At 35.8% G+C, this 17,842-nt stretch overlaps 1 protein-coding gene across 1 annotated transcript in view; it reads left to right on the top strand.

The window, feature by feature from the left end:
• FAXC (failed axon connections homolog, metaxin like GST domain containing) overlaps positions 1 to 17,842 on the top strand; it is a 70,863-nt gene that overhangs the window by 9,141 nt on the left and 43,880 nt on the right. Inside the window, exon 3 of the mRNA XM_051997439.1 lies at positions 10,981 to 11,177. Within this exon, the coding sequence (XP_051853399.1) occupies positions 10,981 to 11,177 (197 nt within the window). The remainder of the gene's footprint in view (positions 1 to 10,980; positions 11,178 to 17,842) is intronic.

Here is a 17,842-nt window from a genome sequence, read left to right as displayed (position 1 = left end):
CTGTAGAATTTGGTGTTGTAAATTTAGTTGTTTCTTATGTCCTGGCCATTTAGTCTCTCACTTTATAGGTGGAGGAGGCAACGAAGTGTTATAATGGGCTGAGGACTGAGCCTGGAGTCAGGAAGTTTAAATCTGGCCCCACAAACTTCCTACCTATGTTATCTAACTTGTCAGCCTCAGTTTCCTCAAGTGTCAAATGGGGATCACAATAGCACCTATCTCTCAGGATTGTTATAAGGATCAAATGAGATAATGTTTGTAAGTGCTTAGGACAGTGCCTGGTACACAGTACATGCTTAACATATCCCCTTTTCCTTCTTTCCTTCCATTCAGATCCCAAAAGCATATGTTTAGAGCTTGTGGCCATCTAGTTAATTCCCCCTAATTTTACAGATGAGGAACTCTAAAATTTAGGCAAATTAAACAACTTGCCTGAAGTCACATAGATAGTAAATGGTAGGGCTAGAATTCAAATCTAGGACTTTTGATTCAAAATCTAGTACTCTTTCTGTTGTACTATGCAGTTGTACCATTCTTATTTCATTCATTTAAAGAAAGGTCAATAAATGCCAATAAATGTGGGGTGGGTGGAGGGGAAATAGAAGGGGAGAAGGAAGCAGAAGAAAAATTTCCTTATTATGTCAATGATGTTATAATTCTTCTTATGTGGCCAAAATCGAATAATAATATTACACCATGATTGTGCATGAGCTTTGGGTGGATTTTAGATTTGTTTTGCTGTGATTGAAGGAAAGGGTGTGGTTCTCTATTTCCTTGGGTCTTTCTGGATAGAAAGATTTTAGGAGGAAGGGAAAGGGAAACATATATTTATTAAGTGTCTCTAACCTGATAGCCCTACACTAAGTGCTTTATAAATATCTCATTTGATTCTCATCACAATCCTGTGAGGTAGTTTTATTCTCACTTTACAATTTAAGAAACTGAGGCAAATGCTTAAGGTCACACATCTAAATAAGAGTTTGGGGCCAAGTTTGAATTCAAACCTTCCTGACTCTAGGTCCCCAGCTTAATCATTGGCAGCTACCACTTGGCTTGTTTGAAATTAGATAATCAGAACTAAGGTTCTTTGGTTGCCTGCCTGAGCTAGTGATATAAGCCTAAAGACAACATAGCAATTGAATGACTTGGATTGTAAAGCTCTGGAGTAGGACCTGGGTTCAGATTCTGTCTCAGAAGCTTATTAGCTTGATCTTGGGTAAATAATTTAACTTCTCTAAACCCTAGTTTCCTCACATATAAAATGGGGATAATAATTATCACTATAAAGCATTGAACCATGAGAGAATCACACTGGCCACATTTCTTACTAAACAATTCTATTAGGCTTTGCTAGCCCTTTGTTTTTGGGTGATTCTTTTTTAGTACTTTATTGTTCTGGAATTTCATTGATGCTGATGCTTTCTTTGCCAGTTCTAATCAATTATTTACCAGATGGTCTTTATGGAGTTGCTATGGACAAAAAAAAAATGTCATCACCTGTTGGTCCACCTTCTGGTCATGAGCTACTTTGATTAGATAGACTGATCTTTTCTGATGACAGACATGGTCTTGTCAGTCCATCTCCAGAATCTTTCTAACTTGGCAGAACCTGTGTTCCATTAGTATTGCCTTTTCACAGGCCCAGAGGCATTAGAGAGAGAGGTTCTTGGGTCCTGGGCTTCAGTATATATATTGCATATATATTTGCCTATATACTTGATCTTGAAGAGTTGTGCAGTATCTTGAAAATAATCTTTGCCTTCATCTTCAGTTATATAAACAGAAAGTTGGAAGGGATCTCAATGGTTATCCTGTCCAGCCTCTACTGGAAAGGAGACTCCAAGTTATGGGGCATATGTTCAACCACTTTTTGCTTCAAGATTTGAGTATTGGATAGAGAAGCTACTTGCTTCCAAGGAAGCCTATCCTACCTGTAGATAGCACTTTATAATTAGGAAGTTTCCTCTTATATGAAGCCTAAATACATTTAGGACAAATGTTCTGTAAAGAATATTTGGCAGAGAGTGTGCTGGACCTAGCTCAAAGAGGATCTCACCACCTGATTGTTAAAATAGGGATTATCTGGATTATTATTTTGGTGATTGTCTGAATTTAAGAAAGTGAGGGAGAAAATGTTAATAATGCAGGTTAAACTTAAAAGTTTGTTATGGGTAGATTTATTTTCACAGAGAACCAGCTAGCTAGTAGTTATAAATTTACCAGCATACCTCTGGTTGTTGGCCACAGTCTCTTTATAGTTGTGCTTCCCAGAAGTTATGCTATGTAATTGTCTAATACATTTCAGGTTGAAACAGAAATTTCAGGTTAGAACAGAACATTCCAGTCATTCCAAGGAAAATGGGAAATTGAGCTTCTGAAATTTTCAGGTTCTGTTCTGGGTAATGCTAGTGGGAAATTGGGTTTGCTGTGGAAGAAATGGGGAGTTTAATAGTAAATGTATCAGTTAACACTTGGGTTTGACAATCAAAGAAATATCTGGTGTTAAAACCATAAGTCTAAATAACAGTAATCATAGCTAGCATTTACATAGGACTGAAAGTTTTTTGCAAAGCCTTTTACTTGTATTAAGGCAACTAGATGGCATAGTGGATATAACTATGGGCCTGTAGTTAGGAACTTATCTTCCTGAATTCAATCTGGCCTGAAATACTTTCTAAATGTATAATCCTAGAGAAGTCACTTAACCCTTTTTTCCTTAGTTTGCTCTTTTGCAAAGAGGTAGAGAAGGAAATGGTAAACCACAGTAATATCTTTGTCAGTAAAACCCAAATGGGATCAGGAAGAGTCAGACAAAACTGAAAAATGACTGAATAATTGCCTATGTTATGGAACTCCATTGTTTCTCAAAACAATCCTGTGATTGTTGGTGCTATTATTATTGACGTTTTATAAATGAGGCAACTGAGGCTCAGAAAAGTTAAGTGACTGCCCAAGACTCCATTAGCTAGCTAGCCAGATATTACATAAATTACATAAATGTCATGAGATAGGATTGGATACAGGTCTAATTCCTACTCCAATGCTATTATTGTATCATCTAGTTTACTCAAAGGAAAATAAATAAAAAACTTCTTAGCAGTTCTTTTTATAAAATGACAATGTTGTAAACTCGTTCCCTTGAGTCTTTAAAGATCCTTACTTTTCTACTTGAAGGGTAGGATTGGAACAGTAAGAAATAAGAAGCGACAATTTTGCCATCATTAAGGTAAAGTATTTCTCCAGTGTAGGGGAAGGAGAGTAGAGGTGAGGAAGGAGGCTCACTTTTCACTGGAGTGTAGGCACATGAGAAGAGAACCAAGAGAGAGAAATAATCCAGCTAGCTGCTCATCCATTCCAGTTCCAGATTTGGCTAGTCTCCTGTGAACAACCATCCCTTGAATTTGGGCCATTGATCAGCTGTATTTGGTGAGCTCTGAATGTTACCTGGGTTATTGAATTCCTGTACTTTAAAGCTCTTGGAGAATTTTAAGAGAGCTATTTGAAAAACTAAGCTTTATTTTTATTACTGGAAACAGTTTAAATTTTGTTTTCAAGCGAACATAATAATAACCAGAGTTTACATTAGCATAATCTCTTACCTCCCCAAGGCCTTTCAGGTTCTTTATGGGCCCTCAGAAGCTGGCAAACAGCAGGCAGTTAAGTCTTGCTGTGTTGTTCTTTCATGCAAGCCATCTGTTTCTGCACAGAGAAAATAATGTAATGGATGGGCAAGGTAACTGAGGTGACTATTTTTTCTGTCTTCTTTAGGAAAAAAATTAGGGTTTTTCTATTTGTTCGTCAGCATGGTACAGTGGGTAGAACTCAGGGAGCAGAGTTGGCCTGTTATGTGATTTTGGGCAAGTCACTTTTCTCTAAGAGCCTTTTCTTCTTCTGAAAAGTGGGGCTTATAAAAAACTTATATTACTTTCCTCAGTGGGTGTCTATGAGGATGAAATGAATGAGTGAACCACTCTGAAGTGTTAGATATAAACGTGAGATATCACTGTTTATATTTGCCTAAATTGTCCACCATGACTGTTTACCTTGATCAGATTTTGTGAGTCATTGTTTGGCTGAGGTATTGACATTCAGCCCTCTGTGGGAGATATAGTAATGTAAACTAAGGAAAGAATGGGCCACATATGCATCCATCTGTTTAAATACCATAATTTCTCTACCAAACACCACCACATTTAATTGCAGTGTTGTCAATAATTGAATGAAGCTCTAGAATGTTTGCAATTTGTAGCCACTTTTTACTTCCAGAACTTTTTTCTGTAGATTTTTTCCTCCTCAAAGTGATTTTGCTATTTACCTTTCTATAGAAGGGAAGCCTTTAGTGACTGCAGCTGTCATTCAGCCTGACCATTCTTTGCTCCTAACTATGTTGGAAGACTGAGTTGTTATTTGGGTTGATTACTTGGTTTCCATCTTCACAGAAGCTGCTTTGAAGGAATTAATTCTAGATGCTGCCCTGCTACTATTTGGTGGGACAAACACAGGTCCTAGTGTGAAAGTTGACATCAGGCTGAATTGCTTGGAATTATATGGGTTAGGCACTGGTTTATTTTCATAGAAACTATTGGCAATGTACCTTCTTCCCCTTCCACTCTCCCTACCCCCTTTATCTTAGAAAAGACCATTTCTGATTAATGCTTTAAAATACCCAGTGTTCTGACTTAAGTGAAATTGTAATGGAAACCTCTTCCTGTATAAAGGTTTCACAAAGAAGTAAAAGAAAAAGTATATCCTTTATATAGATACTCTGTAAATATTTAATGTTGTAGTTGCTCAGAATGAATTAGTTACTTTGTTTCAAAACATCAACTGCAAAAATACAAGATTGAGGAGACAGGAAGAAAATCTGTAGGTTTTGTTTTTTACAAGTATACTATATAATTCAACAAGTTGATATGGCCATCAAAAGGCTAACAGCAGTGACATTAGGCTACAATAATAGAAACTTTAATAGAATTAACAGAAGCATAGTGTCCAGAATGGGGGAGATATTGATAAGCTGGAACATGTTCATCACAACCAAGATGATGAGAGGACTGAAGACTATGTCACATGAGGATTAACTGAAAGAATTGGTGGGAATACTTAATAAACTGGCTTAGGGATATTTTAGGGCATATATGATGGTTCTTGTTAAGTATTTAAAAGGCTGTTATGTGGATGAGCATAATATTACACTTGTTTTGCTTGACCTCAGAAGTTAGAACTAGGAGTAAAGGATAGAAGATAAAAGTGAATAGAGGGATTGGTTTGTTGTCCTTCATTCTTGAAGAGAACCAAAATCACATCACTGTTAGAGTCAGTTAGTGTGTCTAACTGTGGTTGATCAGATCAATATGAACTAAGAAAGTTCTGCCACAATTCAGTTACAAATAGTCTCTGTGAACATTTGGGATTGTCTAGCTTTGTGCATCTTGCATGTTTTCTGAGGATAGTGAGATAAATTTTGGCTTAATATAATGAAAAACTTCCTTACACTTAGTGCTTTCTGAAAGTGGGGTATATCAAATATATACCAGGAAGTAGTAGAACTCCCATCAATCAAACTAAGCCTGGAAGCCCACTTGTCAGGGATGGTGTAGTAGCCTTATCTACCTGTTTGGGTTGTATTTGATGAGTTTTTAATTCCCTTCCAACTCTTGAAAATCTCCAAAATTATTGTTAGTCTCTTTCTGAGAGTTCTTTTATAACACAACAAATATTTATTAAGCACTGATTAAGGTGCTATGATAGGCAGTAAGGATATCAAAATTAAAAAGAACTCAGCCTCTGCTTGTAATCCCACATGGGTGTAGGACAATTATATACCTAACTATAATCCAAATTAGAAAATGAAAGAAATCAAACAAAATAGCCATAGAGATTTAAGTAGGTACCATTGTTTATCTCTTGTATAAAATTCAATAACCTAAAGTAGATCTTCATTCTTTCCACATTATCGTGCTAATATAACTCATCACGCAAACCTTAAGTCAGGACTTAACATTGACTGGAGGTAATCTTGAAGGCTTCTCAATAAGAATTCTATGAATCATGGTCCTTTGATTTCTGTTACTGTACTTCTATATCCCACCAGTTTCTCCTTTTTTCATATTCCATTGTTCCATTTCTTTTATTACTTCATTGCCCATTGTCTATAGTTCTTTCAGATCTATGCTGCATTAATCACTGTCTTTGGAAAATATATAACTCAATATTGCCCAGTCTGCCATTAATGTTTAGGGGTTATGTTGCTCGGTTACTATTGTACTTCATCACTGCCTCCAAATTGTCCATCTGCTTTTCATTGCTGCTGCCACTGGCATTTTCTTGGCAAAGTGTTATAGTCTTTGACTTAAAAAGATTTTTAAAATGTCACCCTCTCCCAGTAAATTCTCTTGAAACAAACAAAACAGTTTAAATCAACTGATACAGACACCCCATGTAACAACATAATCAAACTTCCATTTCAATAATCCCCTTCCTCTTAGTGGAAGGAACAAAGTTTATTCAAATTGAGATCATCAATATGGCATGGGGGTAGTCTGCTGATTTCTACTTCTTTTGTAAGTCAGATCTACAGCCTGGTCTAGTTGGTGTACACACACACACACACACACACACACACACACATGTCACTCAGATAGCTATTAAAAGTCTCTTGGGTCAACCTTCTCAATTAATGCTCCCAAGCCTTATACAGAGTCAAAGAGTTTTTCTTCTTTGTTTTATAGTACAGGTCATGTTCCTTCTCATCCATCCACTTCTCCTCCCATCATCTGGAGATAAACACTTGAATCTTTCTATTTACTCTTTTAGTTCCCTAACCTCTTCTCTAGTTTCCTAGGTTGGGAAGCTTTCAAATACAGACTTTTAGAACTAAAGGGATTCTTAGCAAGATTATAGGATTTTTTTTTTTAAGTGGGAGGAGGGCAGTCAAAAATGTCACATTCCTAAGATCATGTCTTTTACTTTTCAAGTCTTTTTCTCCCCTAAGATTTATATAAATATTTAATGACATGTCATATTAAGCGATGTTAATTCCTTTTTAATTTCAAAATATTGGATGCTGAATTTAATGTGATGAAAATTTAAATAAAGATGTTTTGATCAGTATGGTCTATTGAGCAGCTGATCTACCAAGCAGGGAGTTTTAAGATCTGGGTCCTCTAACAGTTTTTTCAGATACAAGATGGTCAAAATAGAATTTATACTGGAAGAGATCTTAGAGATCAGTTGGGCTAATCCTTTTATTTGACAAATGAGAAATCTGAGGTCCAGAAATGAAAAATGATTTGCCCAAGATATTTTAGTGCTTTCTTCTTCAATACTAATTCTTTTTTCTGTGTTTTCTTGAATATTTTTATTGTTTAGTAAGACTTGAACATTGAAACATGAAGGTATTATTCTTTCATTGATAGACTGAGGAAAACATGAAGTTGATCAGATTTTGACCCGGAAGGATTTTCCTCTAATAAAAGTCTCTATTTCTTCTCCTACAGTGATTGTTAGACCTGAAATTGTCCTCTGTGGCTAAATCTAAGAAAATTATTTAAAATTAGCCAGTTTTGTGTGTGTGTGTGTGTGTGTGTGTGTGTATGGCTGATGAGCACATGAGCACAAACACATAAGCATGTTCATTGTGTTTTTTTTTTATTTTTTAAAAATTCTGAATTTAATGAACATTAAAATAAGAGAACATTTCCATATACTATATATGAGTGTGTGTGTGTGTGTGTGTGTGTTGTGTGTGTGTGTGTGTGTGTAAGATTATAAAGGATGTTCCAAAAGCTCAAAAGCCTTAGTATACTTTTAAGCTATTAAAGTTTATTTAAGACTTTTGGAACACCTTCTATTAAACCATGAATTTCTTGCTTTCATAAAAAAGTATATGATAAATTTAGCAAGTTATTTTCAAGTTACAAATTACTTGTCTGTTTTCTTATGAACTTTTTTTTTCTGTCCTTGGTGCATTTAAAAATATACTTCAGTGACTGTCCTTTCTTTTCTTTTCTTTCTTTCTTTCTTTCTTTCTTTCTTTTTTTTTTTTTTTTGGAAACAACAGCCCTAGTTCCTTTCTTCCCCCCAAAATCTTTTCCCTAACCTCATAAAAAAAGAAACAATTCTTATAACAAATAACCATAGTTAGGCAAACCAAATGTTGTGGCTATTTTTCACAGCTCTTATGCTAAATTACTCCATAGCTATTTGTTTTCTTTTTTATTTAAATTCAAATTTATTTTCAAGTCTTCATTCCTTTGTCTTATCTCTTCCTCCTTCCCTTTTGCCTCCCATTGTGAGAGCAAGAAAAATAAAACCCACCACATTGGCACTTAAAAGAAAAAAATAAAAACACAAGCCTCAGTCTGTACACTGAGTTTATTACTTCTTCTCTCTCATAAGGTACAGAATATGTTTTATTATAAAAAAATTATTATAAATCCTCCAAAATTGTGGTCAGCCATTATGTTGATCTGAGTTCCTAAGTCATTACAAATTATTTGTGTTTTACAATATTTTTGTCATTATGTAAATTGTTCTTGTGGTTCTGATTACTTTGCAGCAGTTCATACACATCTTCACAGATTTCTTTGGAACCATCCTTTTCATCATTTCTTGTAGCACAATAGTATTCTGTTTCATTCTTATGCTTGTCCAGCTATTCCCCAAATTATGGATATTCTTTCAATTTCCAATTCTTTGTGCTCACAAAAAGGGCTTCTAAGAATATTTTTGTACATAGGGTCCTTTTCCTTTGATCTTTTTGGGATATAGACTTAGCATCTGTATTAATGGGTCAAAGGGTATCCATATTTGGACCTAGTCATTTGTTTTCAAAAGAAATCTGAAATATAAGTTCTGAGAGCTCTATCTGATATATATGTAGGGTATCTGAAACTTCAATTTGAAGAAAGCCATTGACAGTGAAAATGTATTACAATCTTTTTTTTTTCCTAAAGCTCTGAATAATTTCTTCCAAATAAGTTTCTATCTTCTTACCAACACTATTCCTTTCTCCGCTATTTACTCACTTAACAAATAAAAAATTATCACTGAGCTTTCCTGTTGTGAGATAAACAAATTTTTTTATTGCTTGCTTAGTGCTAAGATGGGCCGATTCTAGACATACTGATATAAGTTTTGAGTATTTAGTCAGAATTTCTTCAACCTAATGATAGATCCAACAAATGAAGATTGCATTTAATTTACATATATAGTCAAGCCAGGACAGCTAGTTGGCAAGTGGATAGAGTGCCAAACCTGAAGTCAGGGAGACCTGAGTTTACATTCAGCCTTAGACACTTAATAGCTGTGTGATTCTGGGCAAGTCACTTACTCCTGTTTGCCCTGCAACTGTAAGATGGGCTGGAGAAGGAAAAGGCAAACCACTCCAGTATCTTTTCTAAGAAAACTCCAAATGAGTCTGATAAGGAATTAGACATAACTGAAATGACTGACCAGTTAATTCAGACAAAGCCTGCCATAAGTATTTAAGTTAGTTATGTAAATTAAATAATTGAATTACAACTTTAGCTATCTTATCCCTTAATATAATTGGGAACGTTAAAGCAAGGTAAAAGTCACTATATACTTCTAGATTCATCAAAGGATCATAGCTTTAGAATAGGAAAGGACCCCTTCCCTTTACAGATAGTATATGAATAAACTGAGGTGAGGAAGGTGAAATGATCTGCCCAGTGTCGCACAGCCAGTAAGTGACCAACCTTGGATCAATGTATTAGTTTTCCTCTTTTTGACCATGATCACTATGAGTGTACTTCTATATGAGGGCTGCTCAGAATACTAAACACACCAGCCTATGATTTTATTTTTTTCTCCCAAGTACCTTGTAATTTCTTTGAAAGCCTTTTCATAAAAGTAACTCACCCTATATGTCATCTCTGTGTATCCATGTATCTATGTACCTATGTATCTATCTGCCTGTCTATCTGTTTGTCTATCTATCTATCTATCTATCTATCTGTCTGTCTGTCTGTCTGTCTTAAGTGTAAGTCTTTATCCAATGCTCCCTCTTTATATTTTGCTGTATCTCTCATACATATATGTACTACTTTGTATTATGGTTATTTTTGCATCTTTCACTAAAAGATGTAGTTCCAAGAGGGCAAGGATAGTTTTTTTTTTTTTTTATTGAAACCTATATTCTTCAGTGCTTGTCACAGTGTTTTGCACACAGTACATATTTATTAAATGTTTGTTGAGTTGGATGGAATTGGGATACATTAATACTTTTTCCCCCTCAAATAAAAAGAAAAAAAATGGTCCTTATTTCATTTTTAGGGAAAAGTGTTCCCCTTGGGTTTGCTCTTGCTGTGATAAAGTTCATTGGAGCGACCTGCTTCCCTGCATGAAGGCTGTCACAAATATTTGTGATCCACATTGCCCCAGGTTGTTGTGAGGTTCCAAGGAAATAGTCTAAAGAACTTAGTGAACTTTGTATTACTCTCTATCATTAATTATTAATGTGTTATTATTTAAAATTAAATATTTTTATTATAAGCAGAATATTAAACATCACTAATGAACAACCAAGTTTGCTTAGTAACAATTTATGTTTAGGTTAAATCTACTCTTTGCCTCTGTGAGATTAGATGCCTCATTACTTAGATATGAATCTGGGCTTTTCTTGAAGGACTTGCACATTAAATTCATTTATCTTATCAACCCAATGGCTCTCTTAGCTACTGTCTTACAGGTCATAGACTTAAGATATTGCTTTAGACCTGGAAGGGACTATGAGGACATCTAGTCCAACAGTTTTAGAGATTAGGTCCAGAGAAGTTGTGACTTTCTGAAATTACGCAGATAGTAAGTAGTAAGACAGGATTTAATCCCAGGCTCTCCAGCTCCAAATGAATCACTCCTCCTGGGTCACAAAACTTCCACTCATTTTTTAATCAGAAAGAAATTGGAGGTGTTTTTATTAATGTTTTCGTTTTCTTTTTCCATTCACTTGCTTAGAACTATTTTGATGGAAAACTTTCCCCTCAAGGAAAAATGCCTTGGATTGAATACAATCAGGAAAAAGTGTCCGGTACAGAATTCATCATTGACTTTTTGGAAGAGAAACTTGGAGTGAACTTAAATAAAAACCTTGGCCCCCATGAAAGAGCAGTGTCTCGAGCTGTGACCAAGATGGTGGAAGAGCATTTCTATTGGTAAGTCTGTTTTAGGAAAATGAGATATACCTAGTGAGTAGCATTTAGTGTGAGTCAAGAAGGGAATCTTCCTAGTGTCCTCCAAAGAAATACACTAATGTTTGCCTTTTTCCATTTCCAGATATTCTTCCACCTCTTGAAAAGTTTCCCCCATATGAATTTGGTAGGGGAAATCTGTGATATGATTAGGTCTTGAACTTCTTACTCAAAAAACTAGAATAGGTTGAGGTGATAGAAAGGGTTCATGAAGTTGGTTTAATAACAGCTCAGGAATACAATGTGCCAGGTTGAAAGAATTATGATATATTAGACCGTCAGGAAATTCATGAAGCAATTTTAAAAGAATAATTTTTAAAATTTATTTTCATTTTCAAAATACATGCATAGTTTTCAACATTCATCTTTGCAAAATCTTGTGTTCCACTCTCCCTTCTCCTGACCCCCTGCCCTAGAATCAAGCAATTCAATATATGTTGAACATATGCAGTTCTTCTATACATATTGCCACAATTACATGAAGCAATTTGAAGCCCCAAATGAAAGAACCCTGGTACTGGAAGCAGATGTGTCAGTGTGCCTCTGACTTTTAGTACTAATGTACTCTTGGACACTCCAAGTTTTTTTACTGAAATATTTGGACAAGACAGGCTCTGAGCTTCCTTCCTTTTCAAAATCTGTTACTTTATTAGTTCTATGGTTGCATGCATACAACATTTTAAATCTTAATTATGATTTTGCCTATATGCCTTTACTTTTCTTTGCTGCAGAATTAACATTTTCTTCATGATTACCTTAGAATTTCACATTTCTTGTTTTTCATTCAAAAGATAATGCTTATCAGTTACCCTTGTGCTAGCCTAAAAGCTGTGCTAAATTAAATTCTCCATAGTATAAATTAAGTTGATTTGAGTTAGTCTTTTATTTGTTATTTTTCAACCTAAAATCTTCTGGATTTTTTTTTTTTTTGAGAATATGATAGCCTTTTCTTGACTCCCTACGTAGAATTAGAAGCTTTGTTTTTTAAAGTTAACTTTCATGTTTTCTAGGATCATAACTATAAAAGTCCTTTGACTTATTTGACATTAAATGTAAATCCTGTAGTAATAATGATAATAAATTCATGTAATGCTAATCACAAAGCTAAGGATTCATGATTACTCATTTACTACAAGAAGCCTGGGAGGTGGGTATTATAATTATCTCCATTTTAAAGATAAGAAAACAGAGACAAAGGTTAAATGATTTGCTTGTGGTCCCACAGCTAGTTTCTGAGGCAGAATTTTAACTCAGGTCTTCTTGATTCTAGGCCCAGCACTTTATACACTGGGTTTCAGTGAAATAGACACTACTTGATAGTCTCAGGGAATAATTTAGGATAAGAATTTGTTCTTTGTTATTTTAGGCTTGAGAGTGTAAACTGCTCTTCCATTCTATTTTCCTGTAGTCTTTGTGCTATGATCTATTCATCTGCCTCTTGGGATTGAAAAGGCTATTGCTGCCTTTTTATTTTTTGCAGTATCCATTCTTTTTAATTTTTCTATTTTTATTGCTGGCCCCTTTTCCTCTTGGGTTGACTCGAGGCTATTTCCCCTGAGAGGCACAGATATGGGGCTGTTGTGGTTTAGAAAATGAAGGGAGAAGGCTGATTGAAGTGGCAATGGGAAGATTAGGAAAGATTTTCAGGAGTCATTTAAATACTCCAAATGTTACTCTTCCAATAAAAGGGGTGAAGAGGCCAGGAGGACAACACCGAGTTGGGGGAGGAGGATGTACAGATAGACAAAGGGGTTTCTCACTGAACAAATGTTCTGGGCATAGAAACAACTGGGACAGAATTCAGTAAAAAAGCAGTTTCCCTTGTGACTGGGCTTCCTCATTAATATTTATGTGACTTCTGAGAAGAGTCCTATGGATCATATCTGCTTTACTGACCTTCCAGACAGAAGTCTAGGCTTAGTATTCCTCTCCCACCTTCAATTTTCCTTAAGGAAGAGAAACCTCTAGGTAGCTTGGAAAAGTGACTGATAAGCCCATTGATGAAGAAATTTTTCTTCTCATTTGCCTGAAAAATTATCCCTAATGAATACTCTAGTATTTTACATCCCTCTTCTGATGCATATCTAACAATAAGATATTTGGCTGAAAAGGAAAACTAGTTACTCTCTTTCTCTATGTCCATCTTTGTGGAGATGGAGCCACTGTATTCCTAACACCTTTCTTCAGCCATGGCTTTCTCTCCAATCACTGCTTTGTACTCCCTCTTTAGGGGATACAATCTTTTCAACCTGAAATGTGAATGAACTTTGGAGAGGTGAGTTATCCAAGACCATTGCCTCAGAAAGAGACTTTCTCCTCTTCCTATTTACCAAGATTTCTTTTCCCATCACATAGTTAACTCATTTATACCCAGAAGAATCCTGGATGGTCAAAATTGATTTTGATTTCTGCTTAAAAGCAGTTTAATAATATGCTGTAAGAGAGGCTATGTGGTCTAAGTGGATAGAGGGCTTATTGCAAAGCCAGGAAAACCCAGACATATGTAGGCTGTGGGACCCTGGCAAGTCACTTTTAATGTGACTAAGCAGTTATAAACGTATTAATTTTCAGGAAAGTCATTGACATGAATATTAGTAGAGGGAGCTTCCTCATCAGGAAGTTCCCTATACTGATGAAATCATAGATTAATTCCTTATTTCCAAAAATATGCTAGCAATAAAAACTCTATGGTTTGTCTCGATTATCTCATCCAATCCAAATCTTAGCAACTAGAAAAAGAATCTTCTCTCTATGTGTAGTCTATCATAATCTCTCTCTCAAATGCTTTTGAACAAATAACTTATATACAGACATGTAAAGATATAGTAGTGCATTGGATTAATTACAATTTTATTTTTCTTCTGGATTTTAGAGATTATTGTTGTAGTTGTTTTCAATTATGTCTGACTCTTGGTGACCTCATTTGGGATTTTCTTGGCAAAGATACTGGGCTGGTTTGTCATTTCCTTCTCCAGCTCATTTTACAGATGAGGAAACTGAAGCAAAGAGTTAAATGACTTGCCCAGGTTCAAATGGCTATTAAAATGTCTAGGGCCAGATTTGAACTCACAGAGATGAATCTTTCTGACTCCAGGCTCTACCTTCTATCCCTTGCCCCACCTGGGTAGAGAGAAATTCAAAATAGACTTGAAAGAAACAGAGATAAGCTTTGAAATAAAGAGAGCAGTCTCACCATTCCATTCTCTGCAAATAGGGACAGTTCCACTACTAGTGGACATTGGCTCTTGGTAGTCCCTTATTATTCAGCATTAGTCTTTTGTCTTTTGGTTTCACCCCTGCTTAGGGCAGCACCAGCAGTGCTTACCAGATGAAGTCAGCGTGTCATTGTCCCAATTTTCCTTGTATGTTTAGCCAATGGTCATTCCATGTTAAGTTACTGGAAGACTATGGCAGCCCTGGCAGCCATTCTTCTGACTCCACATATCACTGATATTATGATTCTTCTCCCTTTGTGCCCCTTTACAGCAACAACTCATTTCTGGGGCTTCTTTTCACTAACTCTTAGCAGGCCTTATATTTCTCCTTAACTCATCCCAGAGTAGATGTCTCTTGGAACATTCACTTATAGGTTCACCACTCTTCAAGGTTCAAGCAGATAATCACTGGATAACCTCTAGCTAAATATACACATAGTTTTTGGATGTGACTTGTGATTTTGTTGACATAGGAAACTCCCAGTAAGGAAATTTATACTCTGAAAGTAGATTGACACCAGCTCTTCAACTTGTAGCCTTGAGAAATTGCCTGTGAAAAAGAGAAGTTACATTGATTGCCTGAAGTCAGACAGCTTGTATGTATAAGAAGTGAAACTGGAACCACATCTTGAGACTTAACTGGAGGTCAATTCTGCAAAATGTGTCCTGGTTATCTTTCTTACTTTGATATATCTCAATGATAACCTGGGACACTATGATAAAAGTAATAATTTTCTTTGATCTGTGCTTGATCAGAGAGTACCAATGGACTCTCTTTTGAAGTACAGATCACCTTTATCTTAGAGATAGTGGAAACTTGGAGGACCTCACATGAAAGCCGCAACTGGTTTTAGCATCCATATTATTTAATTTGGTTTAAGTTTAACTTTTGAATCTCCATGGAAAAAATGCATAGAGGATATCCTAATGAGGCACCTTGCAGTGCGATAGGAGTAAAATAAAGTCTTCCTCTCAGGGCCACCAAAATCTACTCTTTTGCTTGAATGGCAGTAGTTACACCCATGTTTTTTACTTTTCGTTAAAAATGATTCAGAAATCTTTTTTTCCCCTGAGGCAATTGGGGTTAAGTGACTTGCTCAGGGTCACACAGCCAGGAAGTGTTAAGTGTCTGAGGTCAAATTTAAGCTCAGGTCCTCTTGATTTCAGGGCTGGTGCTCTATCCACTGTGCTATCTAGCTGTCCCTCAAGCTAGTCTTAAAGTCAGGAAAATATGGGTTCAAGTCCATCTAATACATATTAGTTCCATGACTCTAGCAGGGCTCTAAGCAGTTCTATAAGAGTAAAAATATCCTGGGAGATCCTTATATCAATGAAATCACAGACCTAATCCCTATTTCTAGTCTTGAGTTTCTGAAGAACAGGTTACTTATATAGTCTACATGGGAATAATCATTTTTATCCCACCTCCCACAAGTAAATTGGGACCCCAATAAAGTTAGCTATATCTCCCCTCAGAATTCCAGGGGTACCCCTAAAGGGTTAGGATATCTTTCTGATATTTTGCTCACATTCCTATTCTCCCCAGTATTAACTATCAGTGATTGGTCTTCCAATATCATTTAGCCAATTAACATCAAGTAGCCTTTACGAAGGAATATTTGCTGAAAATATATAGCATGAATATACATACAAATGATTCTCTGAACTTGCCCTTTTATCACATAAGGTGCTGGGAAGAGTAGCCTTAAGATTAAGGCAGTTGAAAAAACCCTTTTGCTCAATCAAGTTTATTGATTAGCTGCTGATAAAGTCCTGTCCCCTGCAACCTGTTGTCATGGGAGTTCAGGGTGTCCCTTAGGTCATTCCTTCAGGGCAGTGCTGGCACATCTCCCATTTCAATTTCTAACAAAATTCTGAATGTACTTTGGTTCTTGAGCTCCTGATAGCTAGCCATTCCTACTTTTTGAAGCATATAAAATTGTAGCTGTGGGAAAGAAAAAATGCTAAGAGGCAAAATCAATATCAACAAAACAGACAAACAAAAGACACCAGTCCACGTTTATATGGGTTAACGATGGGTAGTTAGACAAGTGGCAAGTGGAATTTATTGTTTCTGCTTCTCTCAGAAATACAGCTTTATGATGGGAACGATCTTTCACTTAGAAATCCACAGCAATTCATCCTAATTGTTCACCATCACGGAAGGAAAAGGGCCTATGTTCCCCCTTAGGACATCTTTTATATGCCTCCCAGTTCAGTATAAGACCATCTCTTTACTATGTGATTAGAAAACTGAAAACAAAATACTTGGGCATGATTCAAAGTCGATGTTGGGATATAGATTGATTTCTCATTAGCCAGTTTTTTGGCAAAAATATTGGAATGTTTTGCTTTTTCCTTCTTCACTCTATCTTATGGATGAGGAAACCAAAGCAAACAAGATTAAGTGATTTGTCCAGGGCTGTACAGAAAGTGTCTGAGATCAGATCTCAACTCCGGGAAATGAGTCTTCCTGACTCCAGGCCTGGCACTCTATCCGTTGTACCACCTAGCTGTCCCAATTTAGGGCTAGGATCATGGATTTAGAGTGGAAAATGACTTCATGGAATGTTTAGTGTATAGAGTATTAATCTGGAATCTGTGGATAGATTTCAGGGGGGTCCACACATTTGGATGGGACAAATGACATCTTTATTTTTGTTAACCTCTAATTTAAATGTAGCATTTTCTTCACTTATTTTAAAATGTTATTCTGAAAAAGGGTTCATAAGTGGTTTTGTCAGACTTCCACGGAGGTCTCTGACATAGAAGGGGTTAAAAATGCCTGGTCTAATCCGGCCCTTTCATTTCACAGATGAAAAAACAGTTCTAGAGAGGCTGAATGATTTGTCTATGTTTATACAGCTAATAATTCTCAGAGTCTGGATTCAAACATAGTTCATTTGATTCTAATTATAGCATTTCTTACACAGAACCACATTTGTTGTTATTTGTTGTTGTTCACTGTTGTTTGGTCATTTCAATCTCATCAGACTGTTTGTGATCTCAGTGCTTTTTAATTCTAACACTTTATTTTAAAAGTGTTCAGATATGCACTCTGAATTGCAGAGTGAATTTTCTTGCATATAAAATTTGTGCAGTTTTATATTCCACTTGCATTATAAAAGCTATTATTGGAGTCTAGGAAGGCAAAATCTTTTTACTTCCTTGCTTTCACTTGATGCCTATAAGACTAAATGCAGAATAATGTGAGTAAAGAGAAATTAGAATTGAAGGTCAACTTATTTGAATCAAATTGATAATAAGACTAGCATTTATATAGTATACTCTTAAAGTTCTCAAAAAGTATCAAATGCTTGATCAGATGCAAAATACACTACTATCAGACTACATTCATACTATTTCTCATGTCTTAAAGAAAAGTTAATTTTTGAACAGTGAATTCAGATTATG

This window comes from Antechinus flavipes, chromosome 4 (genome assembly GCF_016432865.1).
Source record: "Antechinus flavipes isolate AdamAnt ecotype Samford, QLD, Australia chromosome 4, AdamAnt_v2, whole genome shotgun sequence".
Classification (NCBI taxonomy): domain Eukaryota; kingdom Metazoa; phylum Chordata; class Mammalia; order Dasyuromorphia; family Dasyuridae; genus Antechinus; species Antechinus flavipes.
The sequence above is the reverse complement of the archived record's forward strand: the minus strand, read 5'-3'. Positions and strand labels throughout refer to the sequence as shown.